Source organism: Capricornis sumatraensis, chromosome 10, assembly GCF_032405125.1.
Source record: "Capricornis sumatraensis isolate serow.1 chromosome 10, serow.2, whole genome shotgun sequence".
NCBI classification, from domain to species: domain Eukaryota; kingdom Metazoa; phylum Chordata; class Mammalia; order Artiodactyla; family Bovidae; genus Capricornis; species Capricornis sumatraensis.
The window spans coordinates 104,690,735-104,718,523 of record NC_091078.1 but is presented as its reverse complement, the minus strand read 5'-3'; the positions used below and the strand labels follow the sequence as shown (position 1 = coordinate 104,718,523).

The window sequence follows — 27,789 nt, the reverse complement described above, 5'->3', positions numbered from 1 at the left end:
CCGCGCGGGGACGGGGGTCGGGGCCAGGCGGCGCCCCTCCTGCTCACTACCCCCGGGCCCCTGCCCCCACCTGCCCTTCCTCCTGCGTGAGGACCGCCCGGCCAACCGCCCGCCTTCTGACTGCCCCCAGCCGCGGGGCTCGGGTGCGACCCGTCCAGCCAGCCCAGCCCTCGCAGCAAGGACCCCGGTCTGCACGCTCCGTGCCCCCCAGCAGAGCAGAGGGTCTCGAAAACACCGCCGCCGCTACGCTTCCACCGCCGCCCGTACTCAGGGGGCCGGGCCTGAAGGCCGGGTCCCTGAGGCCGGGCCCGGGGGGGCCCCCGAACAGCCCCCCGGAGAGGCGGGGGGGACCCGAGCTGAAACGGAATCACGCCGGAGTCTCCTCTTGGGGGAAGGCTGGTCCCCAAGCCACTGTCCCGTCAAAGGGCGCCAGGCCTGCCCTGGTCGAAGAGGAGAGGGCCCAGGGCAGCTGCAGCTGCGCCGGGGCTGGGCCGTCTCTTGCCTGAGCGGTGGCTGCCCCCAAGAGGACAAACACGGCGCCAGGCTGGCGTTTCAGGGGCAGGCCGGCTGGCCGTGGGGAGGGGGCAGGGAGAGAAGGGCCCAAGGGCCGGACACATCGACACACCGGCCTGTGAGAGCGACTGAGCAGGGGCCGCCTAGTTCGCGTGCTTTAGGGTAACAGAGCCAGAGCCGTTGGGAGACCAACTAAAATACGCTACCGCGGGGGATACTCACGGAAGCAATGAGATGTGCGCGCGCAGGCGTGTCTTAGCCCGGAGAGGCTGAGTGCCGAGGTGTACGCGCGCAGGTGTGTCAGCGCGCAGGCGTGTCTTAGCCCGGAGAGGCTGAGTGCCGAGGTGCACGCGCGCAGGCGTGTCAGCCCGGAGAGGCTAAGTGCCGAGGTGTACGCGCACAGGCGTGTGTTAGCCCGGAGAGGCTGAGTGCCGAGGTGCACGCGCGCAGGCGTGTGTCAGCCCGGAGAGGCTGCGTGCCGAGGTATATTCGCACAGTCGTGTCTTAGCCTGGAGAGGCTCTAGGGGAGAGGGGGCCGCTGAGAGGCACAAAGTCACGCCCCAGGGAGGAGCACCATCTCCTTGCAGCGCCGTCGGGGGGTTTTCTGCCATTGTGTTCAATCTTGTGGTTTCTTTTCCTGTTTTTAATTTTTAAACCACCCTATATTTCAAGCAGTTTGAGATTCACAGCAAAAACGAGTGGTATGTACTCGTTTCCACACACTCCTTCCCCTGCCACACACACAGCCCCCCCGTGATCAGTGTCCCCCCACCCCGAATGAGGAGGCTTTGTTACAAGCGATGAACCCGCAAGGACACGGCGTAGGCGCCCGGAGTGCACAGGTTCCAGGAGGGCTCCCTCTCGGTGGTGCAGAGCCTGGGACATTAATAAAGAACAAGAGCACAAGGACACGCATTCGCCATCACCATCGCACAGAGCGCGGACTTCCGGAAATTCCTCCGGGCTCCACCTGTTCATCACCCCCGCCACGCCCGCCCCCCGCCCCGGTGTCTCCTCACCTGTTCCGCTGTCTCCACAGTTTTCCCTCTTCCAGAATGAAATAACAGCTGAAACCACACAGTGGGTAGCCTTCTCCAATTGGCTTCTTCCCCCGAAGCAGAAAGTCCCTCAGCTGTAACACACACTCCTCTCTGGTTTAGCGAGAATGATCCCCGTGTGCACGCCACTCCTTCGCTCGGTGAAGGCCATCCAGGCGACTTCCGTAACTGCAGATAAACCTTCAGTGCGAGGGTTCTGAGGACATAAGCTTGCAGCTCCTTTGGGTGCAAACCAGGGAACATGATTGCTGGACCGTACGGTCAGAGTCAGTTCCGTTTTGTAAGAATCTGCCAAGCTTGCTTTCGAAGTGGCTGCAGCAACCTGCTTCACTGCGAGCAGCGGGTGTGAGTGCCTGTTGCCCCCCGCTCGCCAGCCTGGGGTGTTGTCCGTGTCCAGATTCTGACAGGTGTGCAGTGGGGCCTCCTTGTTCCTGTTTGCATTTCCCTGAAGACACACGAGGTGCCGCGTCTTTCCGTGGGCTTATCTACCCTCTGTCCATCTTCTTTGGAGAGCTGACTGTCCAGGCTCTTGGGTCTGGACAGCCGGGTCGTTCGCTTCCCATCGGAGCTCTCTGTATAGTTGAGGCAGCTGTCCTGGAATCGAGAGCTCTCTGCAGTCTAGACAGCCTTCCTTGATCAGATGCGTCTTTTGCGAAGATTCTCTCGGACTGCAGCTTGTCTTCTCACCCTCTTGGTGTTTAACCTCTTTCACGGAAAATGTTGAGGGTCTGAGGCTGAGACCCACCCACATGCCGTATCTGTGGGACCCCCACCCTCCCCGTGCCCCACGGCCCCTCTGGGGAGGGGCCCGTGAAGGAAAGCTTAGTCCTCACCGGGAGGGATCAGCTTCCTCCCTCGGAGGAAAAGGCTGAATGTGTGTGTGTGGCCAGGGGTGGAGGTGGGGGGGTCAGAGGGTGGCGGATGGGGGAACCCTTGGGGACAGCCCGAGGGGCGCGAGGGAGGCCTGGCGGGACGCAGGGTCCATGTGAGGCCTTTGTCCACGAGGCTGGGATGTCCTGGAGATGGAACCACAGAGACTATCCTCTGCCAGGACATTGGACTGGACCCTGGAGAGGACCTTGGAGTGGGCCCCGGACAGGACGCTGAAGCGGGCCGGGGAGCAGACCCTGGAGAGGGCCCTGGGCTGGACCCCAGAGCGGGCCGACCAGGCCTGGAGGCACCGCCCTCTGCTGCCCCTAGGGGGCCGTCTGCAGCTGCTCCGGGCCTCGTCCAGGTGCCCCGCCAGCCGGCCCCTGTCACTGGGGCCTCGTGGAAGGCCGTCACCCCTGGTGCTTCCACGGGTCAGACCCTAAAGGGCCTGTAACCAAGTGCAAGGGTCAGGGCCCGCTACGTTCCCCCCATGCCCTGCACCCTGGACGTAAACCAGAACCCAAATTCAAACCATTCCCCGAGGCCTGAGTCGGGGACCGGGGCCCCTGGAAGAGCCCTCACTTAAATATTCCCTGACTCGACAGAACAGGCTGCTTTCGGGACGCCCATGAAATTGTTGGCATTTGATTTCCCTTCTCAAAACCCACATCGCCAAAAATAATCGAGGAGGTAAGCGTAACTCCGGGCTGGAGTCCAGCTGTCTCTTCAGGTCTGAGCTGTTGCCAGTTTCGCGCACGACCGTCAACTGTCACAGCAGAACCGCGGCTCTATCTGCACCGCCCCAGGAGGAACAGGGGCGGCCCCCAGCCCCCATCACGAGATCTCAAGGCGGAGATCTTAGCCAAGTGTCCTCAGCCCCTGGAGGCCCAGAAGCAAACCCAGCAAGGGGCCTGAACTCTGACAGTCCCGCTCTGGGACGACTTTGTCAACTCATTAGCACCTGGAGGTCCTCACGGGCTCTCAGGTTGGGGGCCGATCCCCGGGGGGAAGGATGCAAGGAGGAGGAGCTGGAACGAGTGAAGCTCAGAAAGGAAGTCAGATAAACGCTAGGAGCATCTGAGTCACCAACCTGCAGATGTCACAGGCAGGAAGCACGCTGACGCCCCCTCCGACCCCGGGACAAGGGGGCAGAGACCCCAGCGCTCCAGGCACCTGACCTCCGCGTGCCCCCAGCACTTCCCTGGTGCCGTCGCCCAGCACCCCACCCTCAAGGCTCTGATCTCCTCTGGGACACGTACGGACACAGGGGTCAGCGTAGACAGATGCAAACAACAGAGGCGAGAGACGGTGCCCGCGTCACGATGGAGCGCGACACAGCTGGGAAGGGGAGAAGCTCGTTATCGGTGGGTCTGCAAGAGACACGGTTCAAGAGAAAAAATCAGGATGCAGGACCTCGGTATAAGAAGCAGGGGGACAGAGATGCAATTCAGCCAAAAAAAGAGAGAGAGAAGGAAATCCCACCATTTGCAGCAACACGGATGGAACCAGAGGGCAAACTGCTAAGTGAGATGAGTCAGAGAGAGAAGGAAAAGTACGGCACCACCTCGCGTACACGGAAAATGTTACAGCAAAGAAAGAACCCTGAACTCGTGGAAACAGAGACTGGTGGTTGCCAGAGGCGAGGGGTGGGAGGGTGGGGAAAGCGGGTGAAGGAGGTCAAAAGGGACAAATGCCCAGTTAAAGGGAAATAAAAGTAAATGAGCCCTGGGATCACAACAGAGACACACTGTCTACGAGATTGAAAGTGTCGCTCGCTCAGTCGCGTCCGACTCTCGCCAGTGCTGTGGACTGAAGCCCGCCAGCCTCCTCTGTCCATGGGATTTTCCAAGCAAGAGTACTGAAGTGGGTTGCCGTTTCCTACTCCAGGGGATTTTTCTGATGCAGGGGTCGAACCCGGGTCTCCTGTGTGCCAGGCAGGTTCTTTACCGTCTGAGCCACGAGGAAAGCACAGAAGACAGTGACCAGAGTTATTTAACAATGCTGCGCCGCATGCTGCTAGGCTGCTCGGACGGTAGAGCTCAGAGAAGATCCTCCCAAGAGGGACTTCCCTGGCGGCCCAGCGGCCGACACTGCGCTTTCACTGCAAGCCGTGTGGGTTCAGTCCCTGGTTGGGGAACTAAGATCTCACATGCCATGAGGTGTGACCGAAAAAATCATAAAAAACTAAAAAAAAGAAGGTCCCAAGAAATGTTGTTAAGTATGTGTAGTGATGGGTGTTCATTAGCCTTCCTGCCCAATCATTTTATAATGTACACGTGTATGGTATTATCACATCCTACGCCTGGGATGAACATAACATTGCATGTCAGTTACATCCCAATTTGAAGAGAAGACCTATGCACACAAATGCTCACACGTGGCAAAGCCATGACTAGAACTCGCCAGGGGCCGAGACGCCGGCTGTGTCTATGGACTGCAACCGGGGACGCAGTGGGAGCGGGGGTCCCACCGTGTGCCCGTCTGGGCCGTTTGAATCTCAGGTCACCAAAATGTGTTACCTTTTAAAATATATTCAGATTTTAAACGGAAGGGAATAAAAAAGCTCTCCGTGGAGAGATGCTGAGATACAGATTCGCGAGTCAATGAAAGCTGGTAACAGGGTGTCCAGGGTGCATCGAGAATATTCACGTCTTCTCTTTCCTTCAGAAAACCTAATCGAAGGAGCACGATGCTGTAGCTTGTGAGGGCGTCCCTCCCACCATTTCCCGGAGCCCCTTCCGTTTAAGGAGGAAATGCCCAGGAAGACACAGCCGACCACCTGAAAGGTGCCCAGCAGGTGCCTTTGGGGCAGAGGCCTCTCTGGGGCTGCGGCTTCGTCCTCCGAGAGAGCACTTCCAGGTCGGCCCCTCCGCGGGCGCAGGTCCCCACCGCTCTGCACTGTCACGCCGGCCCCGGAGGTGAGCTGCTCTCTGAGGCCTGAAGGCCTGTGCGCTGCCGCTCTTCCTGCGGCGGAGACACGGCTCTTGGTGCGCCATCGAAAGGTGGGGACCAGAAAGGCACCCGAGGGACCGTGGGTTTTACTTGCACACGTGGCATCCCCCTGCGCGCGCTCGCTGCCCTGCTCGCCGCGTGCGTCGCCAGCTCGGCCAGGGCCGCCTCGCCAGGTTGCCCGGGTGGTGCGCTGCTCATCGCAGGGCCCCGGCAGCTCCGGGGGCCCAGCACCCGCACAGCTGAGCCAGCAGAGGCCCCGGGCTCGGCCGCCGGCCCCGCCCGTGCGCTCGGGCCGCCCGCCCTGTGTGGGCCGCCCTCGCCCTCCGTGGGAGCCTCTGACTCACGAGAAGTCCCCCGGGGCAAGGCTGACTCTGGCCGAGTCTCTGCCCGGCCTCGCGCTTCCTGAAGGGGCCTCAGATAACGCGATGTGGATGACCACCGCGATAAGGGCGCCTGGGAGCCCGGCATTTCCCATCCGCCTCAGAAGAGCCGCCTAAGATCCGGCTTCTGATCCGCGACTCCCACACGCAGCCTCCGCCAATGGGGTCCCCTCGTTCAAGGCTGGGCTTCACACACACGCTGCCGGGAACCGTTTACGAATTTTTTAACTTACCCCCCTTGCCATGGTCACCGATTTCTGGAAATCTAGCCTCGGAAAGTCATAAAAAGAAAAGGAGGGAAGGAGGGAGGGAGGGCAGAGACGGGAAGGTACATTCAGGAAAACGTCCACTGGGCAAAATCACGTCCAGTGGCGGCGGCAGGCATGTAGTTTAGCAGGCAAAGATTTTTATTCATTTTATTCCTGTGCCCTTGAGAACTTTCTGTAATGTTACATTAGTTTGATAACTCAGACTAAATCGATGCCAGCTCATGGCCTGATGTGACTGAAGGACTCCAGGCCACCCAAGGTCCGCAGGGCGGGTCTCCGAGCTGGACAGCCTGGGCTCCGCTCCCCTTCACTCCCAGCTGCGTGTGTCCAGGAGCTCGGGGACCTCTCTGGCTCGGCTCCCTTACTGTCCAAGGGGCACAGCAACAGTACCAACTGCGCGAGGCTGCCGCAGCATCGAATGAGTTAACGAAGGTGGAGACGCAGCTCTCAGCAAGCCCTTCTCCGCTGCCCTCTCGGTGCAAACAGCAGCTGTGCCATCATCCGCGTCCCTCCCAGGACAGGCGGCCCACTTTCCGGCCCAGGGCGGCACAAAAGCAGCTCACCCCGGAACACCACGGCTCTCAGCTGCGGCTGCGGGTCATGGCCGAGGAGGAAAGGCCTGGGTGACAAGGACCACACACCCAAAGTACAGTGAGGTTCCCCACACCCCATCATCAGAACGGCCGTCATCAGAGAGCCCACAAACCAAACACGCCGAGAGGGTGTGGGGAAAGGGAACCCGCCTACGCGGCTGCTGGGATACAAGCCAGTGCAGCCACGGTGGAGAAGAGCGAGCAGGTTCCCCGGAAGACTGCAAATAGAACTATTTATGGTCCAGCAATCCCACTCCCGGGCACGTGTCTGGAGAACTCATTCAAAAAGATACACGCAGCCCAGCATTCACAGCACTTAGACATGGAAGCAGTCTAAGTGTCCAGAGACCCAGCGGTTTTCATAACGGAGCGAAGCAGGTCAGAGAAAGACAGACATCAGACGATGTCACTTTTGCGCAGAATCTAGCGTATGATGCAAACGGACTCACTCACAAAACAGAAACAGACCCACAGACAGAGAACCAAGCATGTGCACCAAGGCGAAACGCGGGAGAGAGTGATTCAGGAGCCCGGCATTAAGAGACGCACATGCACAAAATGGACAGCAAAGATGGGGACTGGAGTCAGCATCTCATAACCTGCAGCAGGAGAAGGCCCGGAAGAACGACGCACCTGTGCATTTACAGCTGAGTCACTTTGCTGTCCACTTGACCCTAATACAACACTGTAAACCAACTATACTTCAGTGGAAAGTCACGGTTGTTTGTTTTGGAAAAAACTCTATCTATACATAACTGACATTCCCGTTTTCTCCAAAATAAAGGGAAGGGGCCAGAGGCTGCAGACAGTGCGCTGTGTCCGCTCTGCTGTTTGTGGAAAGATGGGGGGCCCTGGACCTGAGCCCACAGGAGAGCTCGCAGAGTAGGGGCCGGGGGGTGGGGGTGGTCATCCGCGGGGGGAAAGGGAGAAAAGACGGCGGAAAGGAAAGTGGGCCACGAGGCCCCGCCTGGGCCTACCGGGACCACCCTGACTACAGGGCTGCCTCCACCCCTCCGGCCAGCGCCCTGCGCGGGGCCAGCTGGGCCCCAAGGCGGCCCTCGCAGACTGCGGCCCACACCTCGGGCACGTGGCCCCCTGCAGGCCCCGTCCCCCCAAGGCCCAGGCTGGAGGCCCATCAGAGGGCCTGGGAGCAGGAGGCAGAAGGGGCCCCATGGCCTGCCGCCTGGTGCCCATCACTTGACATTCCCTCTCCCGGGCCTCGTCGCTAGGTGGATGGGGCGGCCTGAGCGTGGTGGGCCTCGCTGCCCGGCGTGAACCCCCGAGTGACCACCACGGACATCTGTCCCTGCAGCGAGGTCTCCCTGGGGCCCCCGGCTGTAGGCATGGCCTCCGCCGTAAGGAGCACGGCTGTTACTGACACTGGGTGACAGCTGCGCCCCCTGCAGCTGGGAGCCCTCGAGCAAGCCCTTGGCGTCGGGGCAGGCCCTTCATAGGCGCGTCTCCGAGACTGTCCTCAAGAGCTGAAAGGACTCCCGATGGCTGAGCTGGGGGGGCGAGCCTTACAGCCCCGTCTCCATGGCCCCAGGGGCAAAGGATACACACGTGGGCCTGGCCCGGGTCCCACCACGGCAGGGGTGGACCCCCGAGTGGACCCTCAATCTGGCCGCTCCCCCCACCCCATCCACCCTTCCCCTCCCGGGGCCTGGCCCCAGCCACCGCTCCTGCGCCCCCGCCCTGGGCCTGAGCCCCCGGCACACACGGGGGGCACCTGCCCACAGGCCCGGGAGTGCCCCCGGAAGGTGGCCGGCCTCCTGCATCCGTTACGGCCCCGGGCCCGGCTCTGCCCACCACACGGCAGTGATGGACAGTTTGTGAAACACCCCGAGTTTGCGGTTGACCAGAATTCTGAAATAATTCCATTGAGACCGGAATTCATGCAATGTTCTGTATCCTGATGTGGTAAAGGGGGCAGCCCACGGGGGCGGGGTGGGGGCAGGGCACGCGAAGGCCAGGGATGTGAGGCAGCCTACAGGCCCTCGGGGGGGCTCCCGCCGCCCCCCCAGCCCGCGCCCACGGGCTCCGGAAGGCCCATCTGACAGGAGCGGAACCCTGATAAGCACCACCTGATCAGGAGGCCCGGGGCAGAGAGACCAAGGCACAAATCGTCAACAACCTCCCCTGCCCCCCACGTGGAGCAGGGGGTGCTAGGGCGGGGGGGCGTACAAGGCAAGGAAAGCTAGCCGGGGCCTCGGCCAGAGAAGGCAGGCCCCAGCTCCCCGACCCGCAGCACCGGGCCCCGGCCCTCCACGTGCAAAGCGTGGTGGGGGGCTGGCTCCAGAGACCCCTTCGGCCTGGAAGCGGCCCGCGGCTGGCCGGGTGGACGCCTGAGCCTCCAAGTCAGCACTGGGTCTCAGGTGCCCGGGGCTGTCCCAGCCTGCGGGGTCCTTGGCCGAAGGCCCGCTGGTGGGCCTACTTTGCTGCCGGGGTAACCGGGTTTCCATCTTTAAATCTGAGTCCACTCTTGAGCTGCATTCCCAGCCTTGTTCTGGAAGCTCTGAGCCCCAGCCCCTGGCCTCAGTCTTTTGGGGACCATTTCTTGACTTTTGAAGGTGGAAAACGAATTTAGCTCTCCATAATGATAGAAACATTCTGCAAGAAAAGACGAGGTGATCCACCAGAGCCCAGGCTACACGTGGCCGATCAGCGCTGGGAGGACACAAAACCAGCTGGGGCAGCGTCTTCAGAACAGCCGTGGGCGCCTGCGGAAGGCGGAGCCCACCCCAGGCCCTGGGAGGTGGGTGTGGAAGAGGGGCAGAGGCAGATCGCAGCAGAGCCGAGAAACTTCGGGCCCATCACGCGGGCACGGAGAGCTCCCTGCGGGAAGCGCAAGGAAGCGCCTCAGGAGTTTTCCTCTGGGAGGGGCGCTGGCAACCGGGGGCTGCTGGCAAGGTGGGAGCGTCCACTTTCCTTCCCATCTCTCAGGTGCTTGAGTGTTTACACGAGCAGGTATTATTATTACTTTCACAATTTCTGAGACACAGGAAGCATCTTTTAACGACTGAATTCCGGTGCATTTGGCCACGACATGCCGTAGTTCAGAGCTCCAGGAGGCTGGCGAGGCACACCTGCCCTCACCTAGGAGGGGGCACAGCCTTCCTGGGGCACGCTGCGGCTGGGCTTCAGAGAATGAGTCGGAGCTCCTCCAGGCAGACAAGGAGGGACGCGTCTTCGCAGACCAGGGAAATCAGTGGCTGTCGTGGTCACTGGATAAGGTTCATGGAGTTTATGGAGGGCTGGACCTCAGCTGGACCTTGGAGGAGAGAAGGAGTTTCAGTGAGAGAGGCGTCAGCGGGGCGGGCCTGGGACCAGCAAGGACGGAACGGAGGAATGAGCCTGCCCCACATTAGGGATGCCAGCTGGGCCCATGGAGGCCCTCTCCCAGACCAGCCTGCCCCATTGCTGAGCCATAACCTCCAGGGCACCGCAGGGCACCTCCAGAGCGGGTACCACCCCTGAGGATGTCCCCAGGTCCCCTCAGGACCTGGCCCAGAGTTGCCACCCAGAGTCCAGGGGTCTGCCTCGGGCACTCTGCCCACGGGGTGCCCGTGGGCTCCCAGGGGAGCCTGGGCCAAAGGCGCTGGTCGTTGCAGAGGCCTGAGCAATGTGCCGTGACCGGCTCCTGCTGGGAGCCGGTCACGGGGCCTGGATTCCGATGGAAACTGCACTCACCACGTGGGACCCTGAGCCAACCCTCCCTAACCTCCAGCTTCCTGCCGGGCAGCAGACAGGACCCTGGGGTGTGAGGCTCCAGGTCCCCACGCAGGCCCTGCCTGGAGCAGAGCAGCAGGCACCCGGCGGTAACTGCCACTGTGGACTGGCTCCCATCCTAAAGCTCCTTCACTGCCAGCTCCCTCGGTCTGCAGAGACCCCTGGACGGCGGCTCCTGGACGCCCCGAGATGACGGGGGCCCGCGAAGTGTGTGGGGGGCGGCCGTGCGGGCAGCCCCTCACCTGCTGGGCGGGCACCACCCTGCTTCGCCCTTGTAAGTAGAACCCCCATCCCCCGCAAAACAGAGCTCCCCCGGGCGGGGCCAGAGCACAGCCCCGAAGGCACAGCGCGGTCTCTGCGCAGTGTGCGCATTTCCCAGGCAGGGGCTCCCTCTGGCGGTGATGGGGGGCGTGGGTCGCAGTCCCCACCAGCCTCGGAGGGTCTCTGGGGCAAACCTGAACCTCGCTCACCCCTCAGGGGTCAGGGCCCAGCCGCCCAACTTTGCGAGCGAGAATCAAGCCCCAACGGCAGAGCAGTCACTTCATACGGAGCTCCAGGACCCGTCCACGGGAAAACGACAGGAAACCGGCGGGAGCCCAGAGGCTGGCCTGCGGCGGGGTGGGGGTGGGGGTGGGGTGTGAAGTGGATTCCAGCACTTATTGAGCACCTGCTGTGTGCTCTACAAGTATGGTCTCCCAGGACCCCTATTAAAGAAGAATTATTCCAGAGGCCCCGACATCGGGGGGTCTTGCAATGCGGGAAGAGATGGGGCGTTCAGCACAGCCAGGAGAAGGGGGTTTACAGGTGCGGGCAGCGGGTGGCAATGACTAAGAGGAAACACCAGCGGGCAGGGTTCTGGCCAAACCCACCTCCCCAGAGCCTCGCTGAGGGCGGGGTGGCGAGCGGTGAGGAGCCCATCGGATACACAGGGTGGGGGGTTCCAGCTGCACAGACCTGGCAGGACTCTTGATAAACCCGGACAGTGCAGAGAGGCGCACAGAAGCCCGAAGGTCAAGGCCCGGGGAGAAGGGGGCTCCGAGGAGCCGGGTCGGGCTCTGGTCACGCAGAGGGGCCCCTTCTCGGGGTGTCGCCCCCCACAGCAACCCTGGGCACCCCATCGCATGTGTGGGATCCGAGGCTCCGGGGCTGGGCGCCCAGGGGAGTCTGGCACCCGAGACAAGGGGCTCAGCTCCCCGGGAAACGGCAGCCAAGTCATAGGGCGTCCAACACCCGCCCCTCCCCTGCCACCATGTAAATGTTCCTGTTACAACAGACCCCCACCGAGTTTACTTCGGGCCAGTGCCCACCCTGCCAGCTCCTCCGAGCCTCACGCCAACAGTGCCTCTCAGTTAGCAGTGAGCGTTACCCCATTTCCCAGGTGGGGACGTGGAGGCACAGGGCAGCTGAGCGGTGGCGGAGCCAGCAAAGCAGCCCAGCAGCCCGCCTGGAGCTCGCGGCCTCTGGCCCCCGCCCTGGCGACAGTCTGTAACTCCACCCAGTGGAGGGCCGGTATCACTCGCCACTAACAAGCACCTGGAAAGAGATGCTGCACTGCTGAGTGTTAGGCTCATATGCACCCAGGTCTGTCCCCAGAGCCCCCCACCCAAATCAGGGTTTCCCTCGTCACCCCCAGACTCTCCTGGACACGGCTGCTTTCTGGGGACCACCCCGATACGCAGCCCAGGCTTTACAGGGGGCCCGTCTCGGGCCAGGTCAGGTCAGAGGCGGCTCCCAGGGTTGGGTGGGCGGCAGCTCGTGGTGGCCGCTCTGCACGTCCCTGCCACCTGCCTGGCCCCCGACCTGGCTGATGGACACGGGGCCCCAGAAGGGCCACCTCTCCTTCCCAGGATCCTGTTCTCGTGGAAATGAGTGACACCCCCTCCCCAGGTCTGCTGTAAGAACTCAACAGGTACACTCTACACCAAGCGGGGGGGAGGCACCCTGAGAAGGGGGCACACTGTGGCCACCCTGGCGGAGCCTGTGAGCCCCCCTGTGGGCACCAATGGGCCTGCGGGGGCCAGCGCTCTGGGCGGGGGTGTCCAGAGGCAGGGGACACACGGCAAGGTTGTCTGGGTCATGACATCCGCGTGCATCGTACCCGTGGCATCGAGAATCGACCCCAAACGTGACCCAAGAGACACTAACAAGAAACAGTGAGCTCTAGAGCCAAGTGGCCGCGTGCTGGGACGGGCCCTTGAGTCGAGCTCTGCTGGGACCTGCAACCCACAAGCCCGGAAAGGGCCCCGACGCCCTCCCCAGACACACACGAGTCACAGCTGCCTGTCCAGACTCCTGCTCGTAACATGGGCATGATCGGGTCTGTTGTCTGGGTCAGGAAACGGATGGGAAGGTCCCAGGTGACTTGCAGAACCCAGACGGAACCCCAGCAGGCTGATGGTCCCTCTTCCAACCACCCAGCTGCTGCCCACAGTCTGGGAAACAAAGGCCTGCGCTTCCCCCTTCCCGGCAGAGGCTGGTCCAACATCCACCCCAGAGTGTCAGGGCTGGAAGGACCCTCAGATGTTGGCCTGTGCAGGAAGATTTCAAGCCCAGAGGGAAGGCACTTGCCCAAGGACAGGGGGCCACCAGAGGGAAGACTTGGGGGCAGGAGGTTCTGGGGGGAGGGGAGGCAGAGAGACACCAGGGGCGGAGGCAACAGGACCCGCAGGCGGGCTCAGCCCTCCAGCCAGCCCTGGGAGCCTCCCCAGGCCTGCAGCCAGCTCCAGCGATCCCATCACCTGTTTCATTTCCTTCAGAGCACTCAGCACTACCTACGAGGATTTATTTTCCAGTTTCTCATCCTTCTGAAAGTCACAGAGGGTCCTGTCTAGTTCCTGCGTCCCCAGTGCCTAAAACCCTGACTGACACACAGTAAAGACCACTGAGAGATGGAAGGACAGGGTCTCCACTGGCTTCCTGCACGCAGCTGCAGGGAGGCACAGCCCAGTGGTCAGAGATCTCCCGTGAAACCCGCTTCGGCGCTCAAGGCCCTGCGGTTCGAGACCCTTCCCTCCACTGGCCCCTTCTCTCCTGATCGGCAACCTTTCCCTCCCTGGGACCTCCTTCTTCCCCTCCAGCATTGAAAGGGGCTCCTGTCTTTCTCATCTTAAGATGGATCATCCTGGATTCCACCTCCTGAATGGAAGGCCACAAGGGGGCTGGAGTCAGGCACCTGCAGATCCTCCGGACAGGGAGACTGCTCCCCTAACCACGCCCCATCCGCCGGCTCTCCCCGCAGCCCACCCAGGCGCTCTGTTCACACGTTTCCCTGCACTTGGTTCTGGCCTGTCGCAGCGACCACGGGACCAGTGACCACAAGGAGGCTGCGAACGTGAAGGGCCAGGTCGGGGGCTCCACCACGGGAGGGAAGGCCGCCCTTAGCGCCGGCTCAGGCCTGGCCCGGTCTGCAGGCTCCGTCTTCCCTCCGAGTCACCTCCCTGGCCATGCAGGCAGCTGACCGGTGGGTGCCCAGGTTCAGGCCCTGCCGTCCGGGCAGCAGCCGGCGCAGGCGGCCGCGGGGGCCTTTCCTGCCCGGGCCGCGGCCCCAACCGCTGGCAGCGCTTCCGGCGGGCCTGCGGCGGGCTGCACTATCAGCGCGGCGCCAGACGCCCGGCCAGGATACTTGTGGTGAAACTGTGAGGGCGCACTCGGCCCTCTGGGGTTTCTCCGTGTCAGCCTCCAAGACAAATGGAGGGGGAGGCTGCCACCCGGCCCGCCTCTTCGGCCCCCTTTCCCTCCGCTGGCCCCCCGCGGCCTTGGGCCCGCTGGAGGCCCGGCCACGGAGGAGTCGGGCTGGACCACGGGGCTGGACAGCGGCGCCGGATGATGGGCCGGAGGGCAGGCTGGCCTGGGGGCCTGGACCGCCCGTGGCCCAGGGGCACCCGCCCCCCACCAGAGGCCCAGGGAGGAGGCTTGTCCGCGACCAGTGGACGTGTCCTCGTCTAGGCACCTCTCCGGGCACCCGGGGCCGGCCCAGTCCACCCTGGTCCCTGGCCTAGCAGGGGGCGCCAGGCCCCACTGGCCACGAGGGAAGCCAGGGCCAGGGAGGCGCAGGGCGGCCCGCGGCCCGCAGCTGAGGAAGCGCGGAGCTGGGGCGGCCGGGCCCAGGCCTCAGCCGGGCCGCGCCGGGCTGATGGACGAGCCTGGCCGCCTGCCGCTCCGGCGCACCTCTGGTCCAGGCCCGGCGGCCGCTCCCGGCGCGCGCCCCTAGGTGGCGCCCTCGCCTCCAGGCCGGGTGCGGCCTTGCGCATGCGCGGCGCCCCTGGCCGCGCTCCCCGGCGGGCCCTCTGCGCCTGCGCACTCGGCGGCCTGGCGCGGCCCGCCGGCCCGGCAGAGGGCGCCCTCCGGCACGAGCCCTCGGCCTCGGCCCCGGCCCCGCGGCTCTTCCTCTTCCTGCTCCGCAGCGAGGGATTGACCCGAACTCAGCGGGCGGGAGGCGGGAGGCGGGAGGCGAAGCCGCCGACGGCCGGCCCGGGGCACCCTCCGTCCGAGGCGGGCCGGGGTCGCTGCAGCCCGCTCGGCGGCGGCAGGGCTCGCGGAAGACGCCCGGGAGGAGGGGCAGGACCCCACCGGGCGGGCGAGGGGCCCCCGCGGAGGCCGGGCCCGCGTCTCGTGCCCGGGAGGCAGCGGGTGCTCAGCCGGCGTCCAAGCTGAGCGTGTCTCCCTCTCCGCTTGCCCTTCGCCTGACCTTGGGGTGAAGCCCGCAGGCTGCAGGCCCCGGGCCTTGGCACGGCCTCGCGCCCGGGCTCTCCCGGGTGTACCCTCAGGGCCTGCCAGTTTGTGGCTGAGTCTGGCCGTCACGTCACTGCTGTCACCCTAGTGCCGGGAAGAACTCGTGCCCCGCGTGCTCCACACCCCTCACACGGCTCGGGGCCTCACCTTACCGTTGTGGCATCAGGGTTCCCAGATGTAAAATGGAACCTATACTCGCCACACAAACTTGCTCCCGGGAGCAAATCCGTCTTTTTCTTTTTTTGCAAATCCACTGTTTAGTGGATAAAAGGCACCTGATGAAGTACTATCCCCAAAGTTAAGAAATAAGTTAGGAGAGCTTTTCGGTGCAACAAAACTCAAGTTCACAGTCCCAACTTTATTGTCACTAGGTCACACACACTTTAAAAAACACACGTGCTTGTAAAATACCCACACATCAGGAATTATAAGGCTATAAAACAAGGGCTTAACAGATGCCAAAAATATCCTAGGATTCAGAATAAACAAAACTCAAAAACTTCTTTGTTCAAAACACAAAGATATTTTGTTTTTCATGACATTTAAGTTTTGCTGTTGTTTTAAAGGGATACTTTAGGGACAAAAATGAAGCTTCTTGCGTTGCCTAAGGCAGGGCCTGACTTCTGTCTTCCTTGAAAGCATTTTACAAAATCCAGAAGCCGGTCTGTGCTGGCCTTGCCGTTTGGGCCCAAGCCTGCCCTCTGCAGGGCTACAGGGCGTCCAGGATGTGGTCGATCTTGCTGACCAGCTCCTGCCGCTTTCCCGAGATGAGTTTCTCGTTCTCGATGTACGTGTCTTTCTTGAGCTTGCCGGCCACCAGCCGCTCGGCCTCCACCGCCGCCTTCAGGACCAGCTCCTTGACCTGTGTGTCCAGTCTCTGCATTTCACTCACCTGAACGAGGCAAGAGCAGGGCAGGGTCGAGAGTGTCCCTGCACCACCTCCCAAGGCAGGGACACTGTGGGGAGAGGCCAGCTTCACTCCCACGAGCCCTGTCCCTTCAGCCTCTGGCCCGGGGGAGCCAGGCCTTTCACCACCCCTGGCCCCAGCTGTGGAGTGTGAGCATCAAGTGTGACAACACGTGAGCCCCCCACACGGTGCTGGCACACGCAGGCACTCGAGGAACATCTGTTCTCCCCTCCCGCTGCCAGACTGGGCCAGGGACCGTCAGGCAAAGCACCAACAGCAGGGCAGGCCACGTGCATCGCCACTGACGGGGGGGTCAAGCTGAGGCCTTCACAGCCACATTCGCTCGACACTTAGCGAGTGTCTATGAGCCATGGTGCCGGGCACGAGTCTACGCTCTGGAAAGCAGCAGACGGGACAGACAGGCACCCCGCCCGTGGGAGGCCAACAGGCAGTACCCACGTGAGGATGCACCTGAGTGGGTCAGAAAGGGCAGGGGCACTGACGAGACCAGCTCAGGGTGACAGGAGGGGGCAGTGGTCGGGGGCTCTCGGCCTTACCCCCGGGCTTCCCACATGTCACACACGCTCACAGGCTCAGCCACAACGGCTGCGAGCTCAGCCAGGACCCAACAGCTCCCCCCAACCCCCAATGTAGAGATGCGGAAACTGAGGCACCCAAGTTAGGTAACTTGCCAGGCTCACAAAGGATGAATCAGAGCCTGGATTCCAAGCCATCATTCAAAGTCTGTGCTCCTCCGCACAGCCCAAGCAGCTGGAGGGGCAGCGCTCCACGGCGGCCACGTGGACAGTGCTGTGCAGGCCCTGAGACCCCAGATCTCACAGCCCCGGGGGGCACGTGCAGCACAGGAACTCAGTGGGAGTGCTCGCCCCCCCAAGCCAGCGGCGAGCCGGGGTGTCCCACGCCATTGGCCACGTGGACCCAGGCGGCATCGAGCCGGGTGCGCAGCGGCGGCGGGCACTCACCTTGTCGCACAGGTCAGAGCCCTCGGCCTTCAGCCTGGACTGCAGCAGCGCCACCTCGCTCGTCAAGGCCTTGTGCTCCGTCTCCAGGCTCTTCCTGCCGCTGTTGAGAGTGGACACGTCTCGGGACTGTTTGTACCTGTTGACTGTCTCGTCAAAGTGACGGTAGAGACCTAGTCTCTTGTTGACCAGGGTCAAGACCTGCTCTGTGATGCAAGCCACCTTCATCCTGGCTTCCGCAGCCGGGTCCTGGGGAGAGACACCGTGTGTGATGACATCTGGGCCTGACCCGGTCTGACCGGCACCTCCCGAGGAGCACCCGCCCCAGCTGTGAAGCCAGAAAAGCATCTTCTCGGGAAGCCAGAGGCGCACACTCGCCAACACAGGCGCTGGACGGCTCAGCGGTGGGCAGCACGGGGCCGGGAGATGAGGCAGACAGCCACATCCAGGTCCGGCAGGAGAGACGGACGGGGTGAAAGGGGCGCTACCGCCAGGGGCCCCCGCAAGGGCCGGGAGGTGCTGAGGGAGGGGAGAGCCCGGCTCGGCCGGGGACTCCGGGGACCTTTACTGCGTCTCCCTCCCGCTCAGCATCTCCACGTGTTTCCAGGGCCTAAGGACGAAGCCTGAGCTCCGTGGCCTCCACGGCCCTTTAGACCTGGCCCTGGCACACTCCCCAGAACCTCTCAGCATGGGCCTACTGCAGAGAGCAGCGGACAGTGATCCAACAGGCCACTGAATCCAAACAGCCAGCAACGCGGGAAGCTTTTCCTCACAGCGGACAGCCGACTGCTAAGGGGAAAGGCCCCCACAACTGGTAACAGACTCGGACAAGAACCAATAATGAATACTGTTAACTCACGGGTGTACGTATGCAGTATTTACATAGCCTCAAACAGACTGTATTAATTGTAAAGAGAAAAACAGTAGCTTTTTGGTGCAGAAACCAGACAGGCACCAAGTCATCCAAGAAATCACCACCACCAACCCTGGACCAGCTGACACCAGGTGCCTGCTGACATCACGCACCACAGACATGGCACCAGTTTATCACACTCTCACCAGAAATGTATAATAGGGATTCTCAGGGACAATCGTAAGAAACCTAATTACAAATGTTTCAGATTAAAGGGGCCTAACAGCCTCAAGCGTGGAAACCACGCGCTCTAGAAGCCGCCCACGGGGCAGTCTGTGCAGGGCTCACACTGGTCGTCATCACGGGACACCATGCTCCCAAGGTCGATCCGTGTGCTCCCGCCACTCGAGGCGGCGCCCGCAGGCTGCACACACGCCTGAGCACGCACGGAAGGGCGGCGGCTCCCCCTCAGATGGTCCAGGGAGAGAATTACAGACAGACGGGGACCAGGTGCTAACTGCTCCACCTGGGTGACGGGGGCATGCGGCTTATTCTCACTGCTCCTACAGAATGCCCACATGCAGAGTTATTTTTAAAGCTCAGCATTCTTTAAATTAATGAGAGAATACGCAGTTTTTATACCTTAAAAAATGGGCATATGTCGTCATAAAACCTGGACTCAGCCCTCCCCGGTGACGGGGCTAACTGGCCGCTGCCCGGCGCACCCCCACCCCGGGCAGCCTGGGGGACCAAGGTCCTTGTTCAAAACCACGGCCCTGCTGTCTGCACGCCGCTGCATCCGGCCAGTCGCCCCCCACCTCCTGCCCGATGGCTTGAGGCGCTCTGCCCACCGCCCACCGCCCCGCATTCGCCACCGGGCGGCACCACGAGCCCGTGATGCCGGCAATGGGAGGAGGGCCTCCAAGGTTAAGGATGGCCGGGGCCACAGGCGGGGCGGGGGCCCAGGCGACAGCGTGTCGCCCAGATGGACGCAGGGCAAGCGCGCCACGCAGGCGGCCGGGTACCTTCGTTATGGAGAAGTCTAGCCTGACGTAGACGATGACGGTGAAGAAGAGGACGTAGAAGGTGGCCACCACCAGCAGCGGCTCCTGCAGCATGAGCACCTTGTTGAAGGTGTAGTGCACCTGGGGAGGGGGACACTGCTGGCACGCGTCCGCCGGGACGCGGAGCCCGGGGGCAGGGGCCGCCCCAGGCCGAGCGCGCCCCGCCCGCGGCCGCTCCCGGGTGGAGGCGGGGCCCCCCTGGCGTGCGCGCGTGCCCGTGGCCGCTCTCGGGGCCGGGGTGCGCGCCCCCGCCTGCTCTCGGGGCCCGGCGTGCCCTGCCCGGCCGCTCTCGGGGGCCAGCGTGTCCTGCCCGCCCGCTCTCGGGGCCCAGCGCGCCCTGGCCGCCCGGTCTCGGGAGCCGGCGCGTCCTGCCCGTGGCCGCTCTCGGGGCCCGGCGCGCCCTGCCCGGCCGCTCTCGGGGCCCGGCGTGCGCACCCCCGCCCGCTCTTGGGGCCCGGCGCGCGCGCCTACCACGATGTCCTGGATGTGCTGCTCCACCAGGTTCTCCTTGTGGGCCACGATGACCGGGCGGCCGAACGTGTCCAGATAGGTGTAGTGCAGCTCGTCAGGGCCGCGGCTGATCTCGTAGGGACTGTCCACCTGGATGTTCCTGGAGGGGACCCGGTGGGACAGCCTGACAAACCGCACTCCCCAGCTGCAGCTGGCCCCACAGCGAGGATCCCCAGGCCCAGGGCCCCAGTCCTACTCCTAAGGTCCCACCTGGCCCCCAGACCGTGGGCCCACTGCCAGAAAAGCCTGCCTGGGCACGTTTCGCCCCCGTGCCAAGGGCAGGTGGCCCACTGGTTACCACCGGCTGGACTCATGGGGAGGCTGGGCTCTGTCCGCCCCATCCTGGTTCAGCAGAGGCCGTCTTCTGATGAGATCCCTCTCCCTTCCAGATTCCTTGCTTTCTGCTTAAATTGGCCACAGACAGCTCCTCTGTCCATAACCACGGTACCTGATATACCATATGAGACCCCGCCCTTCTGAACCTGGTGTGCCCAGCCCACACAGGAGAGACTGTCTCCACTGTCCTTTCCTCTGCGAGGAGCGCAGCACAGGCCCCCCGCCTGCCTCGACTCTGCATTCTTTCCTGCTGGTAGGCACCCGTCGGCCTCAGGCCATCACCCAGGCCTGCTGTGGATGTCCCAGGTTAAACCGCCAAGAGCCCCTCCTCTGCGCCCTGGAACCCAGCGTCCCCAAGGCACCAAGAGGGCAGGACCAGGAGGGGCGGGAAGGGAGGGCACGCTCACTTGGCCCCTTCCGGCAGGATGATCTTCACGGTCAGAGAGTCTATGACCTGCTCATCAAACACGTGGTCCACCAGCCTCATCTTCAGCGCGTACTGGTCTCCTAAGGGTCGAGCAGACACAGCAGTGAGTGGCTCGTGTGCACCTTGCCAGCAAGTTCTAGAACCCAGGCCCTGAGCACCGCAGGAGGAGACAACGGCCACCACCGAGAGCCCGCCACTAATGAAAGAACACGTCAGCCAACTCTCGCTGAAGGGGCGCCCTGTGTCAGACTGGGCTCCAGAGGCACCTGTCAGTGTGCTGGAGAGACGGAAGCCACCCGTGAAAAGGGGGTCCTGCTGCCAGCCTTCCTGAGAATGAGCGCACGCTCCCCCATCAGATCATCACACACGACGACAAGAAACCCCCGCAGGAAAGAGAAAGGCAGCCTGTGCCTTCTCCAGCCTCTAGTCACTGAGACTGACCCAGGTTGTAGAGGTACTCGTAGCTTGGGAGGTTGTAGCCGACGACGTAATGCGTCTTCCAGCCGCCGAAGAGCGGGAAGCGAGGCCGGATCTCCATCTCTACGGAGTCGTCCAGGACGAGCAGGTGGCTGGTGGACACGTTGCCGATCTCGTCGCGGTAGTACACGTCCTGGGCCGCAGCGGGGAGGATGGTCTGCAGAGAGCAAGCACGCTTTTTTGGAGACCCCAGAAAGGGACCCAAAGAAGGACCACCGAGCCCAGGACAGATGTCCCGCCCCAAGCCCCTCACCACAGCACGGCGTAATGAGACCATCTCCGTGTGAGCCACCTCAGGAAAGCCTAACTTCCCCCAACAGGCTTCAGAGCTCTAGACACCTCATCTGCCTCTCAGTCAAGGTTGGCAAACAGCCAGATTCTCATGAATACCTTTGCAGATGCTGAAGACTTAGTACAAAGCTAAAAATAACCTGTAAGTTGTTTTGCAGGAAGGGAAACCAAAGATGGAAGAAATCACATCAAATCACTAGACGGTTTACGGTTTATTTCTACAAAAGGGGTTTCTCCACCTAGTCTTTTTTACAATTTTTAAAAATTTTTTCTTACTTTTAAATTGCTTACTTCCAAATCCGTAAGCATCTTTTGATAATCGAGGGGAAATATAATGCCTTTGTTTGCTCAGAGCCCTTCTGTATTATGCAGGTACATGAACATGCTTCTACGATTTCGTTTATAAGACAAAAAAAAATATAAACCTGCATACGCGATACGATCAAATGTTTTTTAAAAACGATATTATAAGGAAAAAGAAATGCATCTACGTGTCCGCAATCCTAGGGTCTGGTTTCCTTTCTTTCTCCGTTATTCCCATCTTCTGTAAAAGAGAATGGCCTACTTACACGAATGGGGCTTTTCTGGGGGGAGGGCCGTGCTGCTAGTTCCCCACCAGGGCCTGGAGCTGGGCCCCAGTTATCTCCCTGACTAGACGGTCACAGTGTCCGCCAGGGTCCAGGCCCACCAGCCCACACCTTAAACGAGCGGACGGAGGAGACCCCACTGTCCGGCTGCCTCTGGTAATCGTAGCGCGAGAAAGGCCCCTTGAGCACGGCCCCCGTGTGCTTCAGGTCCACGTTCTCCTCCACAGCAATGTTGCCCCAGTGGGAGACCTCGATGACGCGGGTCATGCTGGTGATGGTCAGGAAAGGGCTGTTGTTCTCAGAATGCACTTTGAACGTGTCCTGCAGAGGAAGGAACAAGGAGCTCAAGGATCTGAGGGAACAGGAAAACACTAGCTCACAGCAAACCGACTGGAGGCAACCTACACCTCAGCCCCAGGATGGTTAAAAACAGAACTCCACACTCCTTTAAAAATCTTAAGCTGTAAATAAAGAAAAACAGTAATGAGGAAAGAGCAATATATTTAAGAGCTAGTGAAGACATAATCTGTCACCAGTGAGCTAACAAATAGCTTAAAACTGAGCGAGACACACAGCACTACTGGCTTTTCTCTCCTGGAGAAGAGCAATCTGGAAACACTCACAGAGGGGACTTCTTAGGACAGTGAGCCGCCACACAGCTAACATGCGTGCGCATAGCCGTCACACAGCTAACATGCGTGCACATGGCAGTTATGCAGCTATGCCGGGGAAGGGGCGCTGAGGGAGGAGGGGGGTCTGGGGAGGAGAGGGGGCTGGGGGAGGGCTGGGGGAGGGGGGACAGGAGAGGGGCACTGAGGCGGCAGCACTCCAGACAGAATCAGCAGCTTCAGCGTCTCTGCATGGTACCATGTCATAGCTGGGCTTTCCGTGGTGGTCATTTAGAAATGCACGGAAATATTCACTCACCACGTTGCGTGACAGGAACTAGTGAAGTGTTGTGCGTCAATTAAACTTCAAAAAGCAAGACAGATTCACACAAAAAAGAGACCAGATCTGTGGCCCCCAGAGGCGGGGCGTGGGGAGGGGTAGAGGGAAGGGGAATTGGATGAAGGCAGTCAGAAGGTACAAACTTCCAGTTACGACACAAGTAAGTCCTAGGGATGTAATGTACAGCATGAAAAATGTAAGTACCATTGCTGTACATTACATATGAAGGTTGAGAGTAAATCTGAAGAGTTCTCATCACAAGAAAAGAGTTTTTTCCGTTTAATTTTTCTTTGAATTTCACAGCCCTTTGCCTATCAACTTTATAAACAACCGCAATTGGAGCCAAAGTCTGAACAGGTGGCTGTTTCTTTAACTTTGCATGAGCTGATGAATGTGTGCTATGCTCCTTATGATGACTGTTTCATGAGGAAGTAAAATCATTGCACCGTAAGCCTTTAACTTACTCAGGGCTGTGTGTCAATTATATCTCGATAAAACTGGAAGAAAAAAAACAGAATACCTTTCTTTCCCACAAGTCGAAGAAATGAACAAGATAAGGTGTATTTCAATTCTTACAGCTCTGGCCACTTCATTCATTCTATGACTAGATTTTCAAAAATCCAACTGAATTATTAATCATATGTGATTGCATTTAATGCCAGTACTGATGAGGGTGTGGGGAATCTGGCAGTCACATACTGCTGGTGCCGTAACAAATGGGCTAAATTTTTTGAAAAACCATTTGAAAGTACACCACAAGAGATTTTTAAATGTCCATATGCTTTGCTTTGAGAATTTTTTAAAAAATCTACCGAGAGTATAGAGCGAAAAAGGGGAAAGGCTGGCTGAAGCCTTAAGGTAGAGCTCGAGAGCCACCGACGCCTCTGCCCATGACGCTTTGTCTGCTTCTGCCCCAAGTCCCACCTCCTCTAAAAAGCCTTCCTCAAGCCGCAGCCTCTACCTGAACTCCCAGGAGGAGGGCGGTGAGCCCCACGGAGTCACTTCCCAGCAGGTTAAAATCCTGGGGTTGCTTTCACAAAGGGCCCTGGATTCCCACCCAAGCCTCTCAACGAGGTCCCTCTGGGGCTCCAGAGCAGACGAGTGCTGCAAGGGCCCACCTGACTGTAGGCAGGGACGTCGCGGAAGGGGCCGTAATCCAGGAGGTCCTCGGAGCGCGTGGGGTTCCCCAGCTTGGTGTAGCTCTCTACGTTCCGGGAGGCGAGCTTCACACGCATGGTCTGCGTCTTGGTCGGGTAGGGGGAGTAGAAGTAATGGTTCCCCTCAAACACCACGAACTGCTTCTCCGACTGGGTGATCTGGGTTGGGTACGGCTGGAGCACGTGGGTATAAACGGCTTCCACGATGACCGAGATCTTGGCCCCAGGATCAAGAGCCACTGGGAGCTTGACTGTGAAGAATCTCCCGCTGCAGGAAGAACGAGGAGAAACAAGAGACCAAGACACTGAAAAAGAACGGCTCACAGTCTCAGCGATATCTGGTGCCAAGGTAACACCACTTGCCTCTAAGAGACTACCTTCAACCTATTAACTTAAGCCTTTTAAGACAAACGTCCAGGGAGCTCCCTGATGGCCAAGGGGTTAGGTTCTGGGCTTCCACTGCGGCGGCTCACGGAAGATCCCGCAAGCCATGCAGTATGGCCAAAAAAGCCTCAAACAAAATAAAATCAACAAATGTCTACAGGTTCATCTCAAAGTTGTTTATGAGAGCGTCAAACAACCCAAATGTCCAACAACAGGGTAAGTGCAGAAAGCATCACCGTAGAGCCACACAACGGCATGCCGGCCGACAGGAAGACGCGGCCAGGCGCGCTGACTGAGGCAGCCGACATGCCGGGCGCGCACCAGGCCATCCGCTGTTAAGGCTGCCGCCTGCAGGCGGCACGGCAGACGCATGCCGACGGTCACCTTACCTTTTACCCTTGATGTTGGTTTCTCTTACTTCCAGATTGTTCTCTTCCTCATCCTCTCCCTTCACCTGCAACAGGACAAACGAAGTCATTCCTTTTTGTCTTCTGGCCTCTAAATTTTGAGTCAGCAATTAACTAACTGCCTCATAACGTCCACATTAAAGAATTCCAGCTGCCAGAACTTTGTGAAAATCGAATTCTGGTTTCAGTAACAATTTTTTAACCAAAATAGAGGAACACTTCAAAAGACTGACTTTGGCACTGAATAAGCTGTATAATATGCTCCGTAAGACCGTAATATTTTCCTGAATGATAAAATACATGCGTTCAAATTAAAATTATACTTCCAAATACACTTCATACTCCCAAATATAAAGGCTGGAAAGGTTTCTTTCTGGAGATTTTTTTCTTCATTTACACTCACATATGCATGGGAAAAAAACCCACCATTATTTACTGTTACAGCAGAAACGTCTCATGCGTAATGAAAACTGACTTTACTTGCACGAAAGAAATGAACAGTGGCACAAGAAACGGCACGACACACTCCTTCACCCTGATCCTTCCCCGCAACCCAAGGCACAACCACAAAGAGCATGCCAGCTCCAGCAGGCTGCAGGGTCCTTCTGAGGAAGAGCAGGCACCTCGAATGAGATTGTGGAGCAGGTGATAAGGAAAAAACTTATACACCCACCACTCTTTGCCAACCCAAACTCCGCCAAAAGAAAAAAATTTAAGACCACCTTTTAGGACTGAAGCAGTGATCCACCCCACTCCAGTGCTCTGGCCTGGAAAATCCCATGGACGGAGGAGCCTGATAAGCTGCAGTCCATGGGGTCGCGAAGAGTCAGAGATGACTGAGCGACTTCCCTTTCACTTTTCACTTTCATGCACTGGAGAAGGAAATGGCACCCCACTCCAGTGTTCTTGCCTGGAGAATCCCAGGGACGGGGGAGCCTGGTGGGCTGCACCAGGTGGCGTCGCACAGAGTCGGACACAACTGAAACGACTTAGCAGCAGCAGCAGCAGTGATCCCCAATAGAGAATATATACAAAGCTATAATGAGAAAGCTATTTGTATTATTTCAAACAGCCTAAAAGGTATCATGCGACCATCCTCAACGGAGTCAAAAGCCTAATAAACACAACCAATTTCACTTCTCTGGCTGGACTCTTATCACAATGGGAACATTCTAGTATACTCCTATTTATCAGGAACTCTCACTGTTCAGTTATATGGAGATTTTGTCCTAAGAACTATTCCTCTTCATTTCTAGTATTTATCAGATTCACTGCCTGAACTAACAAAAGATAAGAGAGACAAAAGATTTCAGATATAGGATGCAAATGAAAGGAAAAATGTCTTTGGTGGCCAAGGAGACAAGGAACCACTGGCTCCCAGTCACTGATCCCCACAGTCCCTTCCACCAGCTTCTGAAATTCTCCATGTAAGGGTGAAGATAATTTCCTGAAAAACTTCAAGCAACCGCACCAAGACTCCCAGTCAGTTGTTGGAAAATACGCATCGTCTTGGATAAGTTTATCATCCGGTTATGTCCCCCACTGAGACAGGTACAAAAGAGCCTCTCTTTTGGACTCCAAAAAAAAAAAAAAAATTGACTGGATAAATCTGGTGACAGACCGCAGGTTTTATACTCCTGCAGAACCCCACCTCTTCTCACCTAGGCCAAAGAGGCAGTGTGGTGTGCTGAAGAACACAAATGAAGTCTGAAACAAACTAGCCTAAGGCCTGACTCTACCCTAAAGACTGCAGGCAGGGGTTTAAACAACTCAGCCCCCAGACTCCAGCTCTCACCTGCAGTTAGAGGACACATCAAAGGGCTGTTGTGAGAGTTAAATGAGAATGTCCTTAAAATACCGACCACAACACCCAACACCAGGTAAATTCTCAGTAAGACACCAGTACAGTGACCCAGGTTGGAAGCACGCTCTCCAGCCCTGATGGCCAGATAGCTTCTGCTGTAGCCTTCTCACACTCTGACAACCTCGCTAGGTAGGAGGAGCTTTTATAAAAGAATAGGACTTCACAGTTCAGCACATAAAAGTGAAGTTTTAATCCATCCTTCCACAAAGCTTGAAGCAAACCTGCGTCCTACATCATGGAGGAGGCCTGAAAGGGAACAGGAGTCATTTCGGAAGCATGATCTCTATAAAGGCAACTCTACAGCTCCAAGTTCAGAAGTACGACACTGTAATGACTATTTTCCCAACTAATAATTGGGTAATCACTTAACGCATGTTGTCTAATGGGAACAACAATAAAAGGCAAACCTCTGTATATGTATGTCCCCTACGCCCAAAGCCAACACTGCCTCCTCGAGGGACGTAAAGCTGACGACTGAAAAGCCTGGAAGAAAAGAAGCCGACTGGGGATCCATTTATTGCTTTCCTGTCAGCATGAGAACAGGTCGGGGGAGGCGGAGAACTGGACTTTCCTCTTCTGTCCCCTACTACTCGCACGAGTTTTTAAACTAACTTAAAGAAGAGAGAACTGATTTTTTAAAGAGTTCCTCGCAGCCGTAAGAAATGCGTTCTGTGTGCAACGGTTTCAAAGAGGCACAACCCTGGAAGCAGGAGACCCGAGTTTCCGACCGCTGTGGCCAGCGGCGGCTCCCCGCGTCCCCGCGCTCCGGCCGCGCGCCCCCGCAGGCCCGGGGCCCGGCCGCCCGCGCCGCAGGCCGCTGCTGACGTGTCCGGGGCGGACGCCGCGCCGCCCCGCCGCCGCGCTCACCTGCACGCCGAGGTGCGCGAGCCGGGCCTCCAGCTCGGGCTCCAGCGCCAGCAGGAAGGAGGCGGCGCGGGGCGAGGAGCCGCCGCCCGCGTGCGCCAGGACCACCTCGGCCGTCACCTTGGCCAGGTGGCTGCTCAGGTCCACCGTGCGCTTCACGTCCTCGTTGACCAGCGGCGGCGCGTCCGAGGAGGCGCGGCCCGGCGCCGGGGCGCAGGCCGCGAGCAGCAGCAGCAGCGGCGGCAGCAGGCGGGCGGCGGGCGCCTCCATGGCCGGGACCGAGCTGAGCCGCAGCGCGCCCGCCCCCCGCGCGCCCGCGCGCGCCCCGCGGCCGCCACGGCGCAGCCGCCCATTGGCCGGCCCGCGCCCAAGATGGCGGCGCCCGCCCGAGGACCCGGTCTCCACGGCAACGGGCGGCCCGCCGAGCGCCTGCCTGCGCGCGCGGCGGCCGCGGTGCCGGGGGGCGGCGCCTGCTGTCCCCGCCGCCGGCAGCGGGGCGCCCGCCGCGGCCGTCCCCTGGAAGTGCTGCCGCCGAGTGGGCGGCGGGTCGCGCTTTGGCTTAGCGAATACTGCCCCCGAACTCTCTGTAAACCTGAAGACACCTGGCGCGCCTACTGACTGCCTCAGGAAGCGACTTG

The 27,789-nt window shown here is 60.0% G+C and overlaps 1 protein-coding gene across 1 annotated transcript; it reads right to left on the bottom strand.

Annotated features, from left to right (window-relative positions):
• Positions 1 to 15,445: 15,445 nt before the first annotated feature.
• Positions 15,446 to 27,421, bottom strand: RPN1 (ribophorin I). The gene is made up of 10 exons (XM_068981782.1): positions 27,155 to 27,421; positions 24,406 to 24,470; positions 23,594 to 23,900; positions 21,639 to 21,848; positions 20,614 to 20,806; positions 20,153 to 20,252; positions 19,371 to 19,509; positions 18,861 to 18,980; positions 16,986 to 17,231; positions 15,446 to 15,987 (listed from the first exon to the last, which is right to left on the bottom strand). Exons 1-10 carry the CDS (start codon positions 27,419 to 27,421, stop codon positions 15,805 to 15,807), a joined length of 1,830 nt encoding a protein of 609 aa, XP_068837883.1. The 3' UTR covers positions 15,446 to 15,804.
• Positions 27,422 to 27,789: the final 368 nt, after the last annotated feature.

Excerpts from the sequence above, each read along its gene's own strand:
- RPN1 (XM_068981782.1), bottom strand. The coding sequence starts at position 27,421 with ATGGAGGCGCCCGCCGCCCGCCTGCTGCCGCCGCTGCTGCTGCTGCTC. Across the intron at positions 17,232-18,860 it reads TAGACTTCTCCATAACGAAG|GACCCGGCTGCGGAAGCCAG; the intron begins GTACCCGGCCGC and ends GTCTCTCCCCAG. Across the intron at positions 15,988-16,985 it reads GCTCTGACCTGTGCGACAAG|GTGAGTGAAATGCAGAGACT; the intron begins GTGAGTGCCCGC and ends TGCCTCGTTCAG.